The sequence below is a fragment of the Somniosus microcephalus genome, chromosome 29 (genome assembly GCF_052327205.1).
Source record: "Somniosus microcephalus isolate GS21.2 chromosome 29, FLI_Smic_1.0, whole genome shotgun sequence".
Classification (NCBI taxonomy): Eukaryota; Metazoa; Chordata; class Chondrichthyes; order Squaliformes; family Somniosidae; genus Somniosus; species Somniosus microcephalus.
The window spans coordinates 6157915-6172386 of NC_141015.1; the positions used below are offsets into that span (position 1 = coordinate 6157915).

General features: G+C 44.7%; 1 protein-coding gene across 1 annotated transcript; it reads left to right on the forward strand.

Annotated features, from left to right (window-relative positions):
- Positions 1–370: 370 nt before the first annotated feature.
- Positions 371–785, forward strand: LOC147098422 (histone H2A type 2-C-like). Its single transcript, XM_085970057.1, has one exon. It carries the CDS (start codon positions 371–373, stop codon positions 758–760), a length of 390 nt encoding a protein of 129 aa, XP_085826183.1. The 3' UTR covers positions 761–785.
- The last annotated feature ends 13687 nt before the right edge of the window (positions 786–14472 follow it).

Sequence of the window (14472 nt, forward strand, 5' to 3'; positions counted from 1 at the left end):
AACAGGCTGATTGTCACAGCCCGGACTGTGCAAGGGAAATATGGAATAAGACAAACGGGAATAAAACGTGCTTGGAAATCTTTGGCTAATGTTGAATTTATTTATTAACATAATAATCCTCAATTTAAAAATTATTGGCGGGGCTTTTGAAATTTCAAAAATCGTTGGAGGTCTGACTGTTGAGCAGTTATTTCCGCCCTCTTATCATTGGTGGGAAAAGCAGACTGTGATTGGTCACAGGAAAACACCAATGAAATTCACCACAGAGCGACCAATCACTAGTACGCTGTCTGCATTCCTCCAGAAGGTATAAGATGGGCAGATGTGGGAGGAGATTTTCATTCTTTCTCTGACCGTGTTGATTGTGAAAATGTCTGGAAGAGGAAAAACCAGCGGTAAAGCTCGGGCCAAGGTCAAGTCTCGTTCATCCCGGGCCGGACTGCAGTTCCCTGTGGGCCGTGTTCACAGGCACCTGCGAAAGGGCAACTATGCTGAGCGTGTGGGTGCCGGAGCCCCGGTCTACATGGCTGCTGTGCTCGAGTATCTGACCGCTGAAATCCTGGAGCTGGCTGGCAACGCGGCCCGCGACAACAAGAAGACCCGCATCATCCCCAGACACCTGCAGCTGGCCATCCGCAACGACGAGGAGCTCAACAAGCTGCTGGGAAAGGTGACCATCGCTCAGGGCGGGGTGTTGCCTAATATCCAGGCGGTGCTGCTGCCCAAGAAAACCAGCACTGCCAGCTCCAAGAGCAAGTAAAGCGCACAAGATTCCATCTAATAACCCAAAGGCTCTTTTCAGAGCCACCCACATTATTTTTGAAAGGGCTGGTTACTGTTCTGTTCTATGGGTCACAATTATACCAGATCTGATTTAATATGATAAATCTTGAAATCTACTTTGAAAATGATTTGCCACAGTTTTGCCCATTAAGTTATCTATTCACCACTCATCTGACAATCAAACGCTGTCACATAGTAACAGAGTGACAGATACAATTGCTATCCTGTATGAATGAATACTCCCTCACTCACATGCAGTACCAGTGAGTGAGTGGTAGTGCTTTTCCTATACTCACCTGTCAATTCGACACTGACACAGTACCAGAGAGTGACAGATAAAGTATCTAGTGTAGCCTCACCAGACAATTTAAAAATGTCACACTGTACTAGACAGTGTCAGATAGAGTATCTATCGTTTTTCAACAGCCAATCTGCCACTGACAATATAAAGAGTGACAGAGGCGTTCTCTATCATAGGCATTTTTGTCAATCCCACACTGACGCACAGTACCAGAGAGTGACAGATACAGTATCTATCCCATATTCAGCAGTGAATCCCACATTGGCACATAGTACCAGAATGACAGAGGAAGTGTCTATCCCACACTCAATGATCAACCACACTGTTCACATTAGAATCGGGTGAGCGCCTCCATCTGCTTTCGATAGCAAAATACTGCGGATGGCAGCTGTCTCCCATTCTGCCAGCGGATTTCACACCTAATCTAGAGCTGTCTTTTGTCTCCACTAGTCCTATCACCATCTCGTCTCGTTTTGAATACCTCTTAATGTCTCTTCTCTTTTGTTGTCTCCCAGCCCCTTAATCTATTTCATTCCCTGTGCCTCTTTAGTCTTGATAAAGGGTTTTGACCCGAAACGTTGACTCTAATTTCTCTCCACGGATGTTGCGTGGCCTGCTGAGTTTTTCCAGCATTTAATGGTTGTTTGTAGTTTTCAGCTGGACCAATAAACTACTTGGCAATAGTTTTAAGCGGAACATAAACAGGGTACTGCGGTATCTGTCGAAATCAAAATGGTTTCTGCTGAATCATTGTCTCTTGTTGCAGCACTCGCTGTCGGCCAGGAGATGGCACCAACCTCTAATAGTTTGGTGATTGCGGATTGTGTCCACACATCCAGACCGCCGTGAGTCTGGTGCTGTCCGGGGAGCTGGCCAAGCACGGGGTGGCCAAGAACGCCAGCTCCAAGTAAAACTCCACAATTTACTGACAAAAAAAACCACAACGGCTCGTTTAAGAGCCACCCACGGCCTCTCTGAAGGAGCCGCCTGTTTAATGCACTGATTTCGTCAGTTTATTCATTCCGGCTAACGTCCTATCAATCTGGTGATGACATTATCAGACAAATAGGGAAACTGCCGCATTTTAAAATCTGTCTCTGTCGAATTTATTCATTATAAATAAAAGTATTTATTTTTTTGAATTTAGCGGATTGTTTCAAGATTAATTTATAAATTCTTCAATTGAGGCCAATAGTTATTTTTGTTAAGATAATGAGATTTCAATCAAGCGACCAATCCGAAGTAGCCTCAGGTTACAGCGGGCTCCGAGAGTTAGAGCTTTTCACTGTGAGGGGCGAATACAGAGAAAGCAAATCACCTCGCTCGTTCAAATCATTGCTGCTTTCTTTCCTCAAATGTAAGAAATCACAAACCAGGTGATAGTCCAACAGCTTTATTTGATATCACAAGCTTTCGGAGCTTGTGATTTCAAATAAAGCTGTTGGACTATAACCTGGTGTTGTGTGATTTCTTACATTTGTCCACCCCAGTCCAACACCGGCATCTCCACACCATTCTTTCCTCAAATCAGCAGTGAGTATTCCTGATTCAGTTCCAATCTCAACGTGTCTGTTGTTCTAGGACAGTGAACAGTGGAAACACAGCCTGACAGTGAGGATGTGAGCAGTTTCACAAAGTGCATCTATTGCAGGCAGCAGGAGAAAGATCACATTTCAAAATCGGTTATTTACTTTCGATGCTTTGAGTTCTCCAGAACAGTGCTGCTGGTGATCGAGAGATACATTGCAGCTCTCTCAGATACATCAGGATCCGGGCACTGAGATATTGTGTTAACTGCACAGGCCCTCAACTCGGTTTCAATAGATTGAAAACAATTCTTTGTACAGCCCAGGTACCTGTGGTTATATTCCAGGAAGCCATTCTGAATTTTATAGGTAGCCCCATTGGAATGGGAAATTAAACCCTGGACTGTGCAATCGGGTGGTCTAATTCCTGGTCCAGTGCTGGGTTTGGGTTGTGTCTGGATGCTGATAACTTACTGTAGAACCGTCCTACACACCTGGTGTGGAGAATCTGAGTGCCGCTGTGCTGCAGTGAGGTCAGACAATGGCACTGTTTGTATCGCGGTTTCCCCTCGCCAGATAATATACCTTATTGCAAACAAACACATTAATTATAACTCTATTTTTATATTCTCCTGGAACCTGTCGTTATCTTATAACTAATATTAATCTCGTATTATTATTCTCATAGCAAAATACTTCAATGCGCCCGCATGAATAGGATCTTTCCTCCACCCGGAATGCAAGGAACAGTGCAGGCAGCTCCTTCTCACACAGAGTAAGTACATTATCACTCACAGTGCGCAGAAACACAGAACTGGCCTCAGTCCTATTATCACAGGCAGCAGGAACTGTCCCACTTTGATCCGAATTTCCAGAGTTATATTATGAATCTCACAGTCGTTATCTGAGGAATGTTGTCCTTATCTGAGGAATGTTGTCCTTATCTGAGGAAGGGTGGCCTTATCTGAGGAAGGATGTTCTTGCCATGGAGGGAGTGCAGTGAAGATTCACCAGACTGATACCTGGGATGGCAGGAATGACGTATGAGGAGAGATTGGGGCGATTAGTCTTATATTCGCTAGAATTTAGATGAATGAGAGGGGATCCCATTGAAACTTATAAAATTCTAACAGGACTAGACAGAATAGATGCAGGAAGGATGTTCCCGATGGCGGGGGCGTCCAGAACCAGGGGTCACAGTCTAAGGATAAGGGGTAAGGCATTTAGGACTGAGTTGAGGAGGAATTTCTTCACCCAGAGAGTGGTGAACCTGTGAAATTCACTACCACAGAAGACAGTTGAGGCCAATTCATTAAATATTTTCAAGAACGAGTTAGATATATTTCTTAAGGCTAAGGGGATCAAGAGATATGGGGAGAAAGCAGGGACAGGGTACTTAATTTGGATGAGCAGCCATGATCACATTGAATGGCGGAGCAGGCTTGAGGGGCTGAATGGCCTAATCCTGCTCCTATCTTCTCTGTTTCTATGTCACTTGCAGCAGCAGAATAAGTTGTTATTTCAAAGCCCAAACACATTGCACTGATAGGCAGATCCATTTTCACTCCCTTACTCACACACATGAACAGATAGACACTGATATGGAGTCAATGCTCGCTGCTGGCAGTACATGGACTGTCAAACCCAACAACTACCATTCAAGACCAGAGAATCGGAGATAATGGACTGAACCAAATCCTGAGACAGCCACTTTATGATCACAAACTAGCATTAGCTTACACAGGTGGAGAAGGAATGCAATCCAACATTCACACAGAGCAAGAATAGTACAGTACAAAAGACTGTCAATTACATAATAATTCTCAAACTCACATATATTACCAGTCTAACAAATACAGAATCAATCCCACACTCTCAAACAGTAGCAAAAACTGACAGCTCCATAATAAAGCAGACATTCTCAAAGCAGAGACAGACAGGTACATAGTAAATTACAGAATCACACCAGAAACTGACAGACAAAACAGTACATCAATATACTGGAAACTGAGATAGAGGATAATCCACACACACATCCTAGAGATGGATATTGCTAGGCGAAATCCCACATTCATATACCAGGTTGACAGCTATAGATAAATTCAATGCACATTTAAAAGAGACTGACAGATGCAGAGTGAATCTCGCACTCACATCCCAGAGAGTGACAGGTATAGGGGGAAACTTGCACTCACATCCCAGAGACTGTCACCCACACCCACAAGCAAAGACTGGCAGAAACTCCACACTTCCATAACAGAAACAGGCAGTAACTGATTAAAACCCTTACTCATATAACAGAAACTGACAGGTACAGCATAAAACCCCACTCACATACTAGAAACTGACATTTACAGAGATAATACCACAATCACATACAAGAGACAGAAAGTAACAGAGTGATATCCACACCCGCACAACAGAAGGTGACAGATACAGAATAACATCCCGGAGACTGACAGGTACAGAGTAAAGCCCACACTCACACTCCAGACTCTGAATGATAAAGAGGAAAATAAAACTCAGGCACCGGAGAATAACAGATACAGAATAATGCCATTACTCACAAACCAGTGACTTACAGATACAGAGTGAAACTCACACTCACATAACAGAGACTGTCAGGTACTGAATAGAATCCTTACTCCTACAACAGAAAGTGCCTGGTACAGCAAAAAACCCACACTCACATACCAGAGACTGTCAGATACAGAGTGAAACTCACACTTACATACCAGAGACTGTCAGATACAGAGTGAAACACACACTCACATACCAGAGACTGTCAGATACAGAGTGAAACCCACACTCACATACCAGAGACTGTCAGATACAGAGTGAAACTCACACTCACATACCAGAGACTGTCAGATACAGAGTGAAACTCACACTCACATACCAGAGACTGTCAGATACAGAGTGAAACTCACACTCACATACCAGAGACTGTCAGATACAGAGTGAAAGACACCCATACCAGAGACTGACAGGTACAGAGCGAAACTCACACACATACCAGAGACTGTCAGATACAGAGTGAAACTCACACTCACATACCAGAGACTGTCAGACACAAAGTGAAACACACACTCACTTACCAGAAGATCATAGGTGCATAATAAATCCAAGACTTGCATACCAGAAACAGAAGATAGTGAAATAAAACAACACTCACATTTCAGAGACTGACAGATACAGAATAAAATCCACACTCACATCCAAGAGACTGTCAGCTATAAGAAAATAAGAAATAGTAGCAGGAATCTATATATATCTATATCTATATATATAAAGCCGTTCATCTGTCTGTCTGTCTGTCTGTGTGTATGTCCTCTGTACAATCAAAAGTTATAGAGCATACCTGCACATATGTTATATCAAAAGAAAGCTTATGATTATGGGAGTGTCATAGGTGTATTTAATTTTTGATCGGACTAAAATTCTTCGGACAGTATACAAAAAACTTTCAAAAAATTGACAACTCTGCTCATTATCGTTGAGTGACGTAATGGTTGACCAATCATACAGGGGATAGTGTTGAGTGACGTGATGGTTGACCAATCGTACAGGGGATAGCATTGAGTGAAGTGATGGTTGAGCAATCGTACAGGGGATAGCGAGTCAGCAGAGAGTGCTGTGAGTTTGGGTAAGTGTGTGAGTTCTTTAATTGTTATTTCTCTTTAAATCATTCTTGATAAGATTACTTACGTAGTTTAAGTAAAGGGGAAAATTTAAATATTTGGGATTCTGTTGGTTTAAGAAGAGTAAAACAAGGTTACACTGCAGTAGGAGTAAATTGGCACAGCAGGCAGTGGAAACCAGTTTTCTAACCAATCAGCAGGGGTGACTCATTTGGCTGTAAACAAACAAACAGTATAAAAAGACCAGGCTAGTGCGAGCAAGCACTGAGTGCGAGTCAGCAGAGAGTGCTGTGAGTTTGGGTAAGTGTGTGAGTTAGGGTAAGTCGGGTGTTAGGTGCTCTTTTCAAACTTTAACTCTGTGGGTTGTAGTTAATAAGGGCTTTCTGGTGCAGAGTGACTGTTGGTAAACCATTTAACTGGTGTAATTAGAGGGATTGATTTAAATTAAATCCAATTAATTAAAGGGGATACTAGCATCTATAATCGGGCAGAGGGTGTCCATAACTAACAATAAAAAATTTAATTAATTACATAGAATGGAGCAGGTGATGTGTTACTGTTGCAAGATGTGAGAGCCGGTGAACCCCATTGAGGCTCACAGTGATTACGTCTGTGACAAATGTCTGCTGCTACAGGAACTCCAGCTCCATGTTGATGAGCTGGAGTCTGAGCTATAGACACTGCGACACATCAGGGAGGGGGAGAAGTACCTGGACTCTGTGTATCAGGAGGTGATCACGCCTATGAAGCTAATTAATTCAGATGTAGCCCATGGTCAGGGACAGGACGGTGTGAGGCAGGTACAGGGATCCAGGAGGTAGAGCTATGGAGCCGCAGCCCTTGCTCTTGTCCAACAGGTTCGAGGTTCTTACTCCCTGTGGGGACAGGAGAAGGGACTGCAGGGAGGATGAGCAACCTGGCCACATCACCGTGGAACGGGGGGCCATTCAAGAGGGGGGAGTAACTAGAAATGTTGTAGTGGTAGGGGATAGTATTACTAGGGGGATAAATAGAGTTCTCTGCAGCCGAGAGCGAGAGTCCCGAAGGCTGTGTTGCCTACGCGGTGCCAGGGTTAAGGACATCTCCTCTGAGCTGGAAAGAAACTTGCAGTGGGAGAGGGTGGATCCCAGTTTCCGTGGTCCATGTTGGTACAAATGACGTAGATAGGACTAGGAAGCCAGTTCTGTTAAAGGAGTATGAGCAGATAGGGGTCAAACTAAAAAACAGAACCTCAACCACGAGCGAATTTGGCTAGGTCAAATAAAATTAGAGAGTTAAATGCGTGGCTCAAAGACTGGTGTGGGAGAAATGGGTTTTGCTTCCTGGGACACTGGCACTAGTACTGGGGCAGGAGGGAGCTGTTCCGTTGGGACGTGCTTCACTTGGCTGGTGCTGGGACTAGAGTCCTGGCGGATCATATAACTAGGGCTGTAGAGAGGGCTTTAAACTAACTAGTCGGGGTGGGGGAGGTTCCTAGAGAGCAAATAATAAAAATGACAACAGAGAAGGTCATAGACTTAGGTAGCAGTGGGGAAATTAAAAACCAGAGCATGTCAGGAAGGGGCAGAAGGTATGGAGTGAAAGGTAAAGTAATAAAAAGGGCAAAAGCAGGAACTAAGTGTCACAAAACATATTTGAAAGTTCTCTATCTGAATGCACGTAGCATTCGTAACAAAATAGACGAGTTAATGGCACAAATAATTACATATGGGTATGATCTTGTGGCCATTACAGATACATGGCTGCAGGGTGACAATGCCTGGGAATTAAACATACCAGGTTATTTAACGATCAGGAAGGACAGGCAGGAAGGAAGGGGAGGTGGGGTGGCTATGTTAATAAAGGAAGGAATCACTGTAAAACAGAGAAATGATATTGGGTCAAAAGATCAGGATAATGAAGCAGTTTGGGTGGAGGTAAGGAATAATAAGGGGAAAAAAGCACTAGTGGGTGTAGTCTATAGGCCTCTGAACAGTTGCAACTCTGTTGGATGGAGTATCAATCAGGAAATAGTTGAGGCTTGTAATAAGGGAGCATCTATAATTATGGGGGATTTTAACTATCATATTAATTGGACAAATCAAATTGGGCAGGGCTGCCTTGAGGATGAGTTCATTGAGTGTATTAGGGATGGGTTTCTTGAGCAGTATGTAACTGAACCAACCATGGGGCAAGCAACCTTAGATCTGGTCCTGTGTAACGAGACAGGATTAATTAAAAACGTTCTTAGTAAAGGATCCCCTTGAAATGAGTGACCATAACATGGTTGAATTCCATATTCAATTAGAGGGTGAGAAGGTTGGATCTCAAACAAGCGTGCTAACCTTGAATAAAGGAGACTATGAAGGTATGAGAGCGGAATTGAGTAGAGTGGATTGGGAAAATAGATTAAAGGGTAAGACGATACATGATCAGTGGTGTACATTTAAGGAGTTATTTTACAACTTCCAAAAAATATATATTCCACTGAGAAGAAAAGGGTGTAAAAGAAAAGACAGCCATCCGTGGCTATGTAAAGAAATTAAGGATAGTATTCGACTAAAAACAAGGGCATATAAGGTAGCCAAATCTAGTGGGAGGATAGAGGATTGGGAAAACTTTAAAAGACAGCAAAAAATAACAGAAAGATTGATTAAGAAAGGGAAGATAGATTACGAAAGTAAATTAGCAAAAAATATGAAAACAGATAGTAAGAGCTTTTATAGTTATATAAAAAGAAAAAGGGTGGCTAAAGTAAATGTTGGTCCCTTAGAGGATGAGACCGGGAAATTAATGGTGGGAAATATGGAGATGGCAAAAACACTGAATGAATATTTTGTATCAGTCTTTACAGTAGAAGACACTAAGAATATCCCAACACTGGACAAACAGGGGGCTATAGGAGGGGAGGAGCTAAACACGATCAAAATCACTAAGGAAGTGGTACTCGGTCAAATAATGGGACTCAAGGCGGATAAATCACCTGGACCTGATGGCTTACATCCTAGGGTCTTGAGGGAAGTGGCGGTAGGGATTGTGGATGCATTGGTAATAATTTTCCAAAACTCCCTGGACTCAGCAAAGGTCCCGGCAGACTGAAAAACTGCTAATGTAGCACACTTATTTAAAAAGGGCAGTAGACAGAAGGCTGGAAACTATAGACCGGTTAGCCTAACATCTGTGGTAGGTATAATTTTGGAGTCCATTATTAAGGAGACAGTAACAGGACATTTGGATAATCATCATTTAATAGGACAAAGTCAGCATGGTTTTATGAAGGGGAAGTCATGTTTGACAAATTTGCTGGAGTTCTTTGAGGAAGTAACATATACGGTGGATAAAGGGGAACCAGTGGACGTAGTGTATTTAGACTTCCAAAAGGCATTTGACAAGGTGCCACACAAAAGATTATTGCTTAAGATAAAAAATCACGGGATTGGGGGTAATATTCTGGCATGGATAGAGGATTGGCTATCTAACAGAAGGCAGAGAGTTGGGATAAGTGGTTCATTCTCAGAATGGCAATCAGTAACTAGTGGTGTTCCGCAGGGGTCGGTGCTGGGTCCCCAACTCTTTACAATCTATATTAACGATTTGGAGGAGGGGACCGAGTGTAACATATCAAAGTTTACAGATGATACTAAGATGGGAGGGAAAGTAGTGAGTGAGGAGGACATAAATAACCTGCAAGGGGACATAGACAGGCAAAGTAAGTGGGCAGAGATTTGGCAGATGGAATACAATACTGGAAAGTGTGAGGTTATGCACTTTGGCAGGAATAATCGTAGAGTAAGCTATTATCTTAATGGCAAGAAACTGGAAAGTACTAAAGGAGTTTCCAGTTTCTTGCCATTAAGATAATAGCAAGGTGCATTAAGATAATAGCAAGTATGCAGCACGGTGGCATAGTGGTTAGCACTGTTGCCTCGCAGCGCCAGGAACCCGGTTTCAAATCCGGCCTCGGGTGACTGTCTGTGTGGAGTTTGCACATTCTCCGTGTTTGCGTGGGTTTCCTTCAGGTGCTCTGATTTCCTCCCACAGTCCAAAGATGTGCGGGTTAGGTTGATTGGCCATGATAAAAATTGACCCTTAGTGTTAGGGGGGATTAAATACTTGGGGTTACAGGGATAGGGCTTTGGTGGGATGGCTGTCGGTGTAGGGACCGGCTGCTAGGGTTTGGATGATCAGCCATGATCTCGTTGAATGGCAGAGCAGGCTCAAAGGGCCGAATGGCCTACTCCTGCTCCTATCTTCTATGTTTCTATGTAAAGTACAAAGGGATCTGGGGTCCTGGTGCACGAAACTCAAAAGGTTAGTATGCAGGTGCTGCAAGTGATTAAGAAGGCCAGTGGAATGTTGGCTTTCATTGCTAGGTGGATAGAATATAAAAATAGGGATGTATTGCTTCAGTTGTACAAGGTATTGGTGAGACCGCACCTGGAATACTGCATACAGTTTTGGTGTCCATACTTAAGAAAAGACATACTTGCTCTCGAGTCAGTACAAAGAAGGTTCACTCGGTTCATCCCGGGGATGAGGGGATGGACATATGAGGAGAGGTTGAGTAGATTGGGACTCTACTCATTGGAGTTCAGAAGAATGAGAGGCGATCTTATTGAAACATATAAGATTGTGAAGGGGTTGGATCGGGTGGATGCGGGGAGTATGTTCCCGATGATGGGTGAAACTAGAACTAGGGGGCATAGTCTTAGAATAAGGGGCTGCTCTTTCAAAACTGAGATGAGGAGGGACTACTTCACTCAGAGGGTGGTAGGTCCATGGAATATGCTGCCCCAAAAAGCTGTAGAAGCTACATCATTACATAAATTTAAAACAGAAATAGACAGTTTCCTAGATCTTCTTGTTTTTTTTTGTTTTTTTCTTGAAACTTGATGTCTGTGTCGATATGCGCGATCTTCTTGAAGTTTCCTAGAAGTAAAGGGAATTAAGGGTTACGGGGAGCGGGCAGGAATTTGGACATGAGCCTAGGTTCGGATCGGACATGGCCCTGTGGGTAGCGGAGCAGGCCCAGGGGCCGTGTAGCCTGATCCTGCTCTTATTTCGTGTGTCTAATTCTGTTAGATTCAGGAGATTGTTCTGTGATAGTAGATTGGCGGTTAGGATCAGATCAGCCATGATCTTATTAAATGGCGGAGCAGGCTCGAGGGGCCGATTGGCCTACTCCTGCTCTTATTTCTTATGTTCTTATGTGATGGTTGACCAATCGGTGCATCATGGGGGGGGGTTCATTGTGTGTGTGGGCGGGCCATCCTACAGGAGATAGCATTGATTGACGTGATGGTTGACCAATCCTACAGTTGAGTGACCTGATGGTTGACCAATTGGTGCATCACGGGGGGCATCTCATTGCGTGTGTGGGCAGGCCTAATCCTTCTGAGCTGAGGTGAGTGGCCGCCATCTTGATTCCTAACTGTTGATTTATTTTTCCCACTTTCTGTGTGTTTAGTTCTCCCACTTTCAACACAATTAAATAGCTTTTTTTAAAGTACTGTGGGAGACTACAGTCTCTCGCATAAAGAAATAGGCAACACAGCGAGCTACAAGAAATAGGTCTTTACTCCAACTCTCACAATACAGTACTGAATTCGTAAAGCCCGCGAGCCTGTGATGACTCACGGATTGGTCACCTGCTGGAACCTGATTGGTTTTCCTTCTCTCAGCAGCAGGCAAGTCTGAACATGCCTTATTCCTCTCAGCTTGCAACTGTCTTGCGGGGGGAGGGGAATACAGCAGTTAAAAGGGGATTATACAGGTTTATCTACATACACACAGTGTTTCCCCAATGTGGCAATGCCACAGTACATTAATTTGTAAATATTTTTTCCAAGCTCATTAATTTTCCTGGCATTCACCCTCTTCTTTTGCTCTTGACTCGCTGCCTCCGCCGGGCGCCTCAACTTTGGAGGGTTACCCCAGCAACCGGGCCCGGGCCTCTCTCACAGCCTGTAGCCGCTCAGGAGGGCAGAGAGGAGGGGAGGAGGGTTACCCCAGCAACTGGGCCTGGACCTCTCTCACAACCTGTAGCCGCTCAGGAGGGCGGGGAAAAAAGTTTTCCCCGGCAACCGGGCCCGGGCCTCTCTCACAGCCTGTAGCTGCTCAGGAGGGTGGGGAGGGGAGGAGGATTACCCCGGCAACTGGGCCCGGGCCTATCTCAACGTCAATTGTGCGGCCGGAGAGCCCGACAGAAACCGTGCAGGTCAGCGGCGGTGTCACTTGCACGGGGGCTCCAGGCCACCAAGGCCTCTCCCTCTCTCCTCCCACCGCCCCTCTCTCTCCTCCCACCCCCATCTCTCTCCTCCCACCCCCCACCTCTCTCTCCTCCCGCACGCCTCCCCCCTCTCTCTCCTCCCGCCTCTCTCTCCTCCCCCTCTCCTCTCTCCTCCCCTCCTCTCTCCTCTCCCCCTCTCTCCTCACCCCCTCTCCTCCCCCTCCCCCCCTCTTTCTCCTCCCCTCTTCCCCCCTCTCTCCCCCCTCTCTCTCCTCCCCCCCTCTCCTCCCCCCTCTCTGTGGTGTATGTGCCTTTAAGAGCCCCAGGTGAGCTGTAATGCCGGTAATTGCCACTCGGGCTATATAAGCCTGTATATTGTGTATATCCATTAGAACCCCCCCCCCGAGACTTTGCTTAGTAAATACCTATGAACCAACTCCTGTCTTCAGTGTCTTTATCAACACACGGACACTACAGTGGTGACGAAGTGGAAACGGACTTACCTGCAATTCGGCAGCACCTCAAGGGCATCAATTCCTCGGGCGTCCAGAAGACTCAAGGAAGTGAGAGAAGCTGTGGTTTCACCAGCTGGCCAAGCTGGTGGCAGGTACTGCGCTAATCCTTCCTGGGCGTCAGGCTGGGGCTCCAGCGGCTGGCTCTACAGCTGAGACAGGCAGCAAAATCGGTGGCAAGCAATAACGGACTGGGAGGGAGCACTCGGGAGACGGCCGGCGTGGCAAGCAGGTCAGCATTCAGACTTCCAGCGGGAACGAGTCTCCAACAGTAAATTAAAAAAAAAAGAGAACGGAAACCACAGTAAACAGCGTTGTTATTGGCAGCAGCGGCGGGAAAGCGCGGGAAGCGCCATATCTTTGCTACAGAAAAGAAAAAAAAGCGCACGAAGCGCCATATCTTTTCTGAAATGCCTAAGTCTGGCAATATTGATGCTTTTGATAGCGAAATAGAAGATTGGACCACATACGTGGAAAGAGTAGAGGTATATTGCACTGCAAATGGAATAGAAGATGAAAAAAAAGCTTCAGTACTTCTGAACTTAATGGGCGCAAAGACATACGGGCTGTTACGAAATTTAATCACTCCAGCCAAACCAAAGGACAAGAATTTTAAAGAAATTGTTGATACCCTGCAGGAGCACTTAAACCCAACACCGCTGCTGATAGCGGAACGATTCAAGTTCTTCAAGAGCAATCAACACAAGAATGAAAGTAACGCTGATTACCTAACCGAATTAAGAAAGCTATCAAAGTACTGCCAATTCGGGGCAGGACTATCAGATTATCTTCGCGACAAATTCGTTTGCGGTCTCTTAAGTGAAGCAACACAAAAAAGACTGCTTTCTGAAAAAGATTTAACATTGGACAAAGCTTTCAGTATGTCTGTATCATACGAAGCAGCAGCAAAAGGAGCAGCAGATATACAACAAAAGACACAGGACTTCGGCACCCACGAAATGACACAGGGTTTCAAAAGATGTTATCGCTGCGGCAGATCCACCCATAACCAGAGGGACTGCTGGTTCAAGGACAAAGCATGCAGGCAATGCAGAAAGATTGGACAAATTGCACGGGTATGCTGATCTGGACAAAATAAATCCACTGACAGAAAAAAAAAATCAATAAAGAAAAGTACAGGAAGGTACAAATGAAGGCCAGAAGAGCGATAGCGACTTCGAAAACAAGAGACTAAGCTGTCTCAAATTACATAATGTACTTGCCAAAGATGATTACCAAACCATTTGGGTTACCCTCACAATAGCAGGGTCCCCAGTTAAAATGGAGCGAGATACAGGATCAGCTCTAACCGTAATAAATCGACAGGATTACGAGAGGCTATTTTCGCATATACCTCTAAAAGACACATCCATTATCTTAAAACCATATACGGGGCAGCAAGTATACCCCAAAGGAAAAATAAGGGTGCCTGTTGTATACAACGGCAAAGAAATACAAAAGTTGTATTTATACATTCTACAAGATGGTGGTCCATCGTTGT

Excerpts from the sequence above, each read along its gene's own strand:
- LOC147098422 (XM_085970057.1), top strand. The coding sequence starts at position 371 with ATGTCTGGAAGAGGAAAAACCAGCGGTAAAGCTCGGGCCAAGGTCAAG.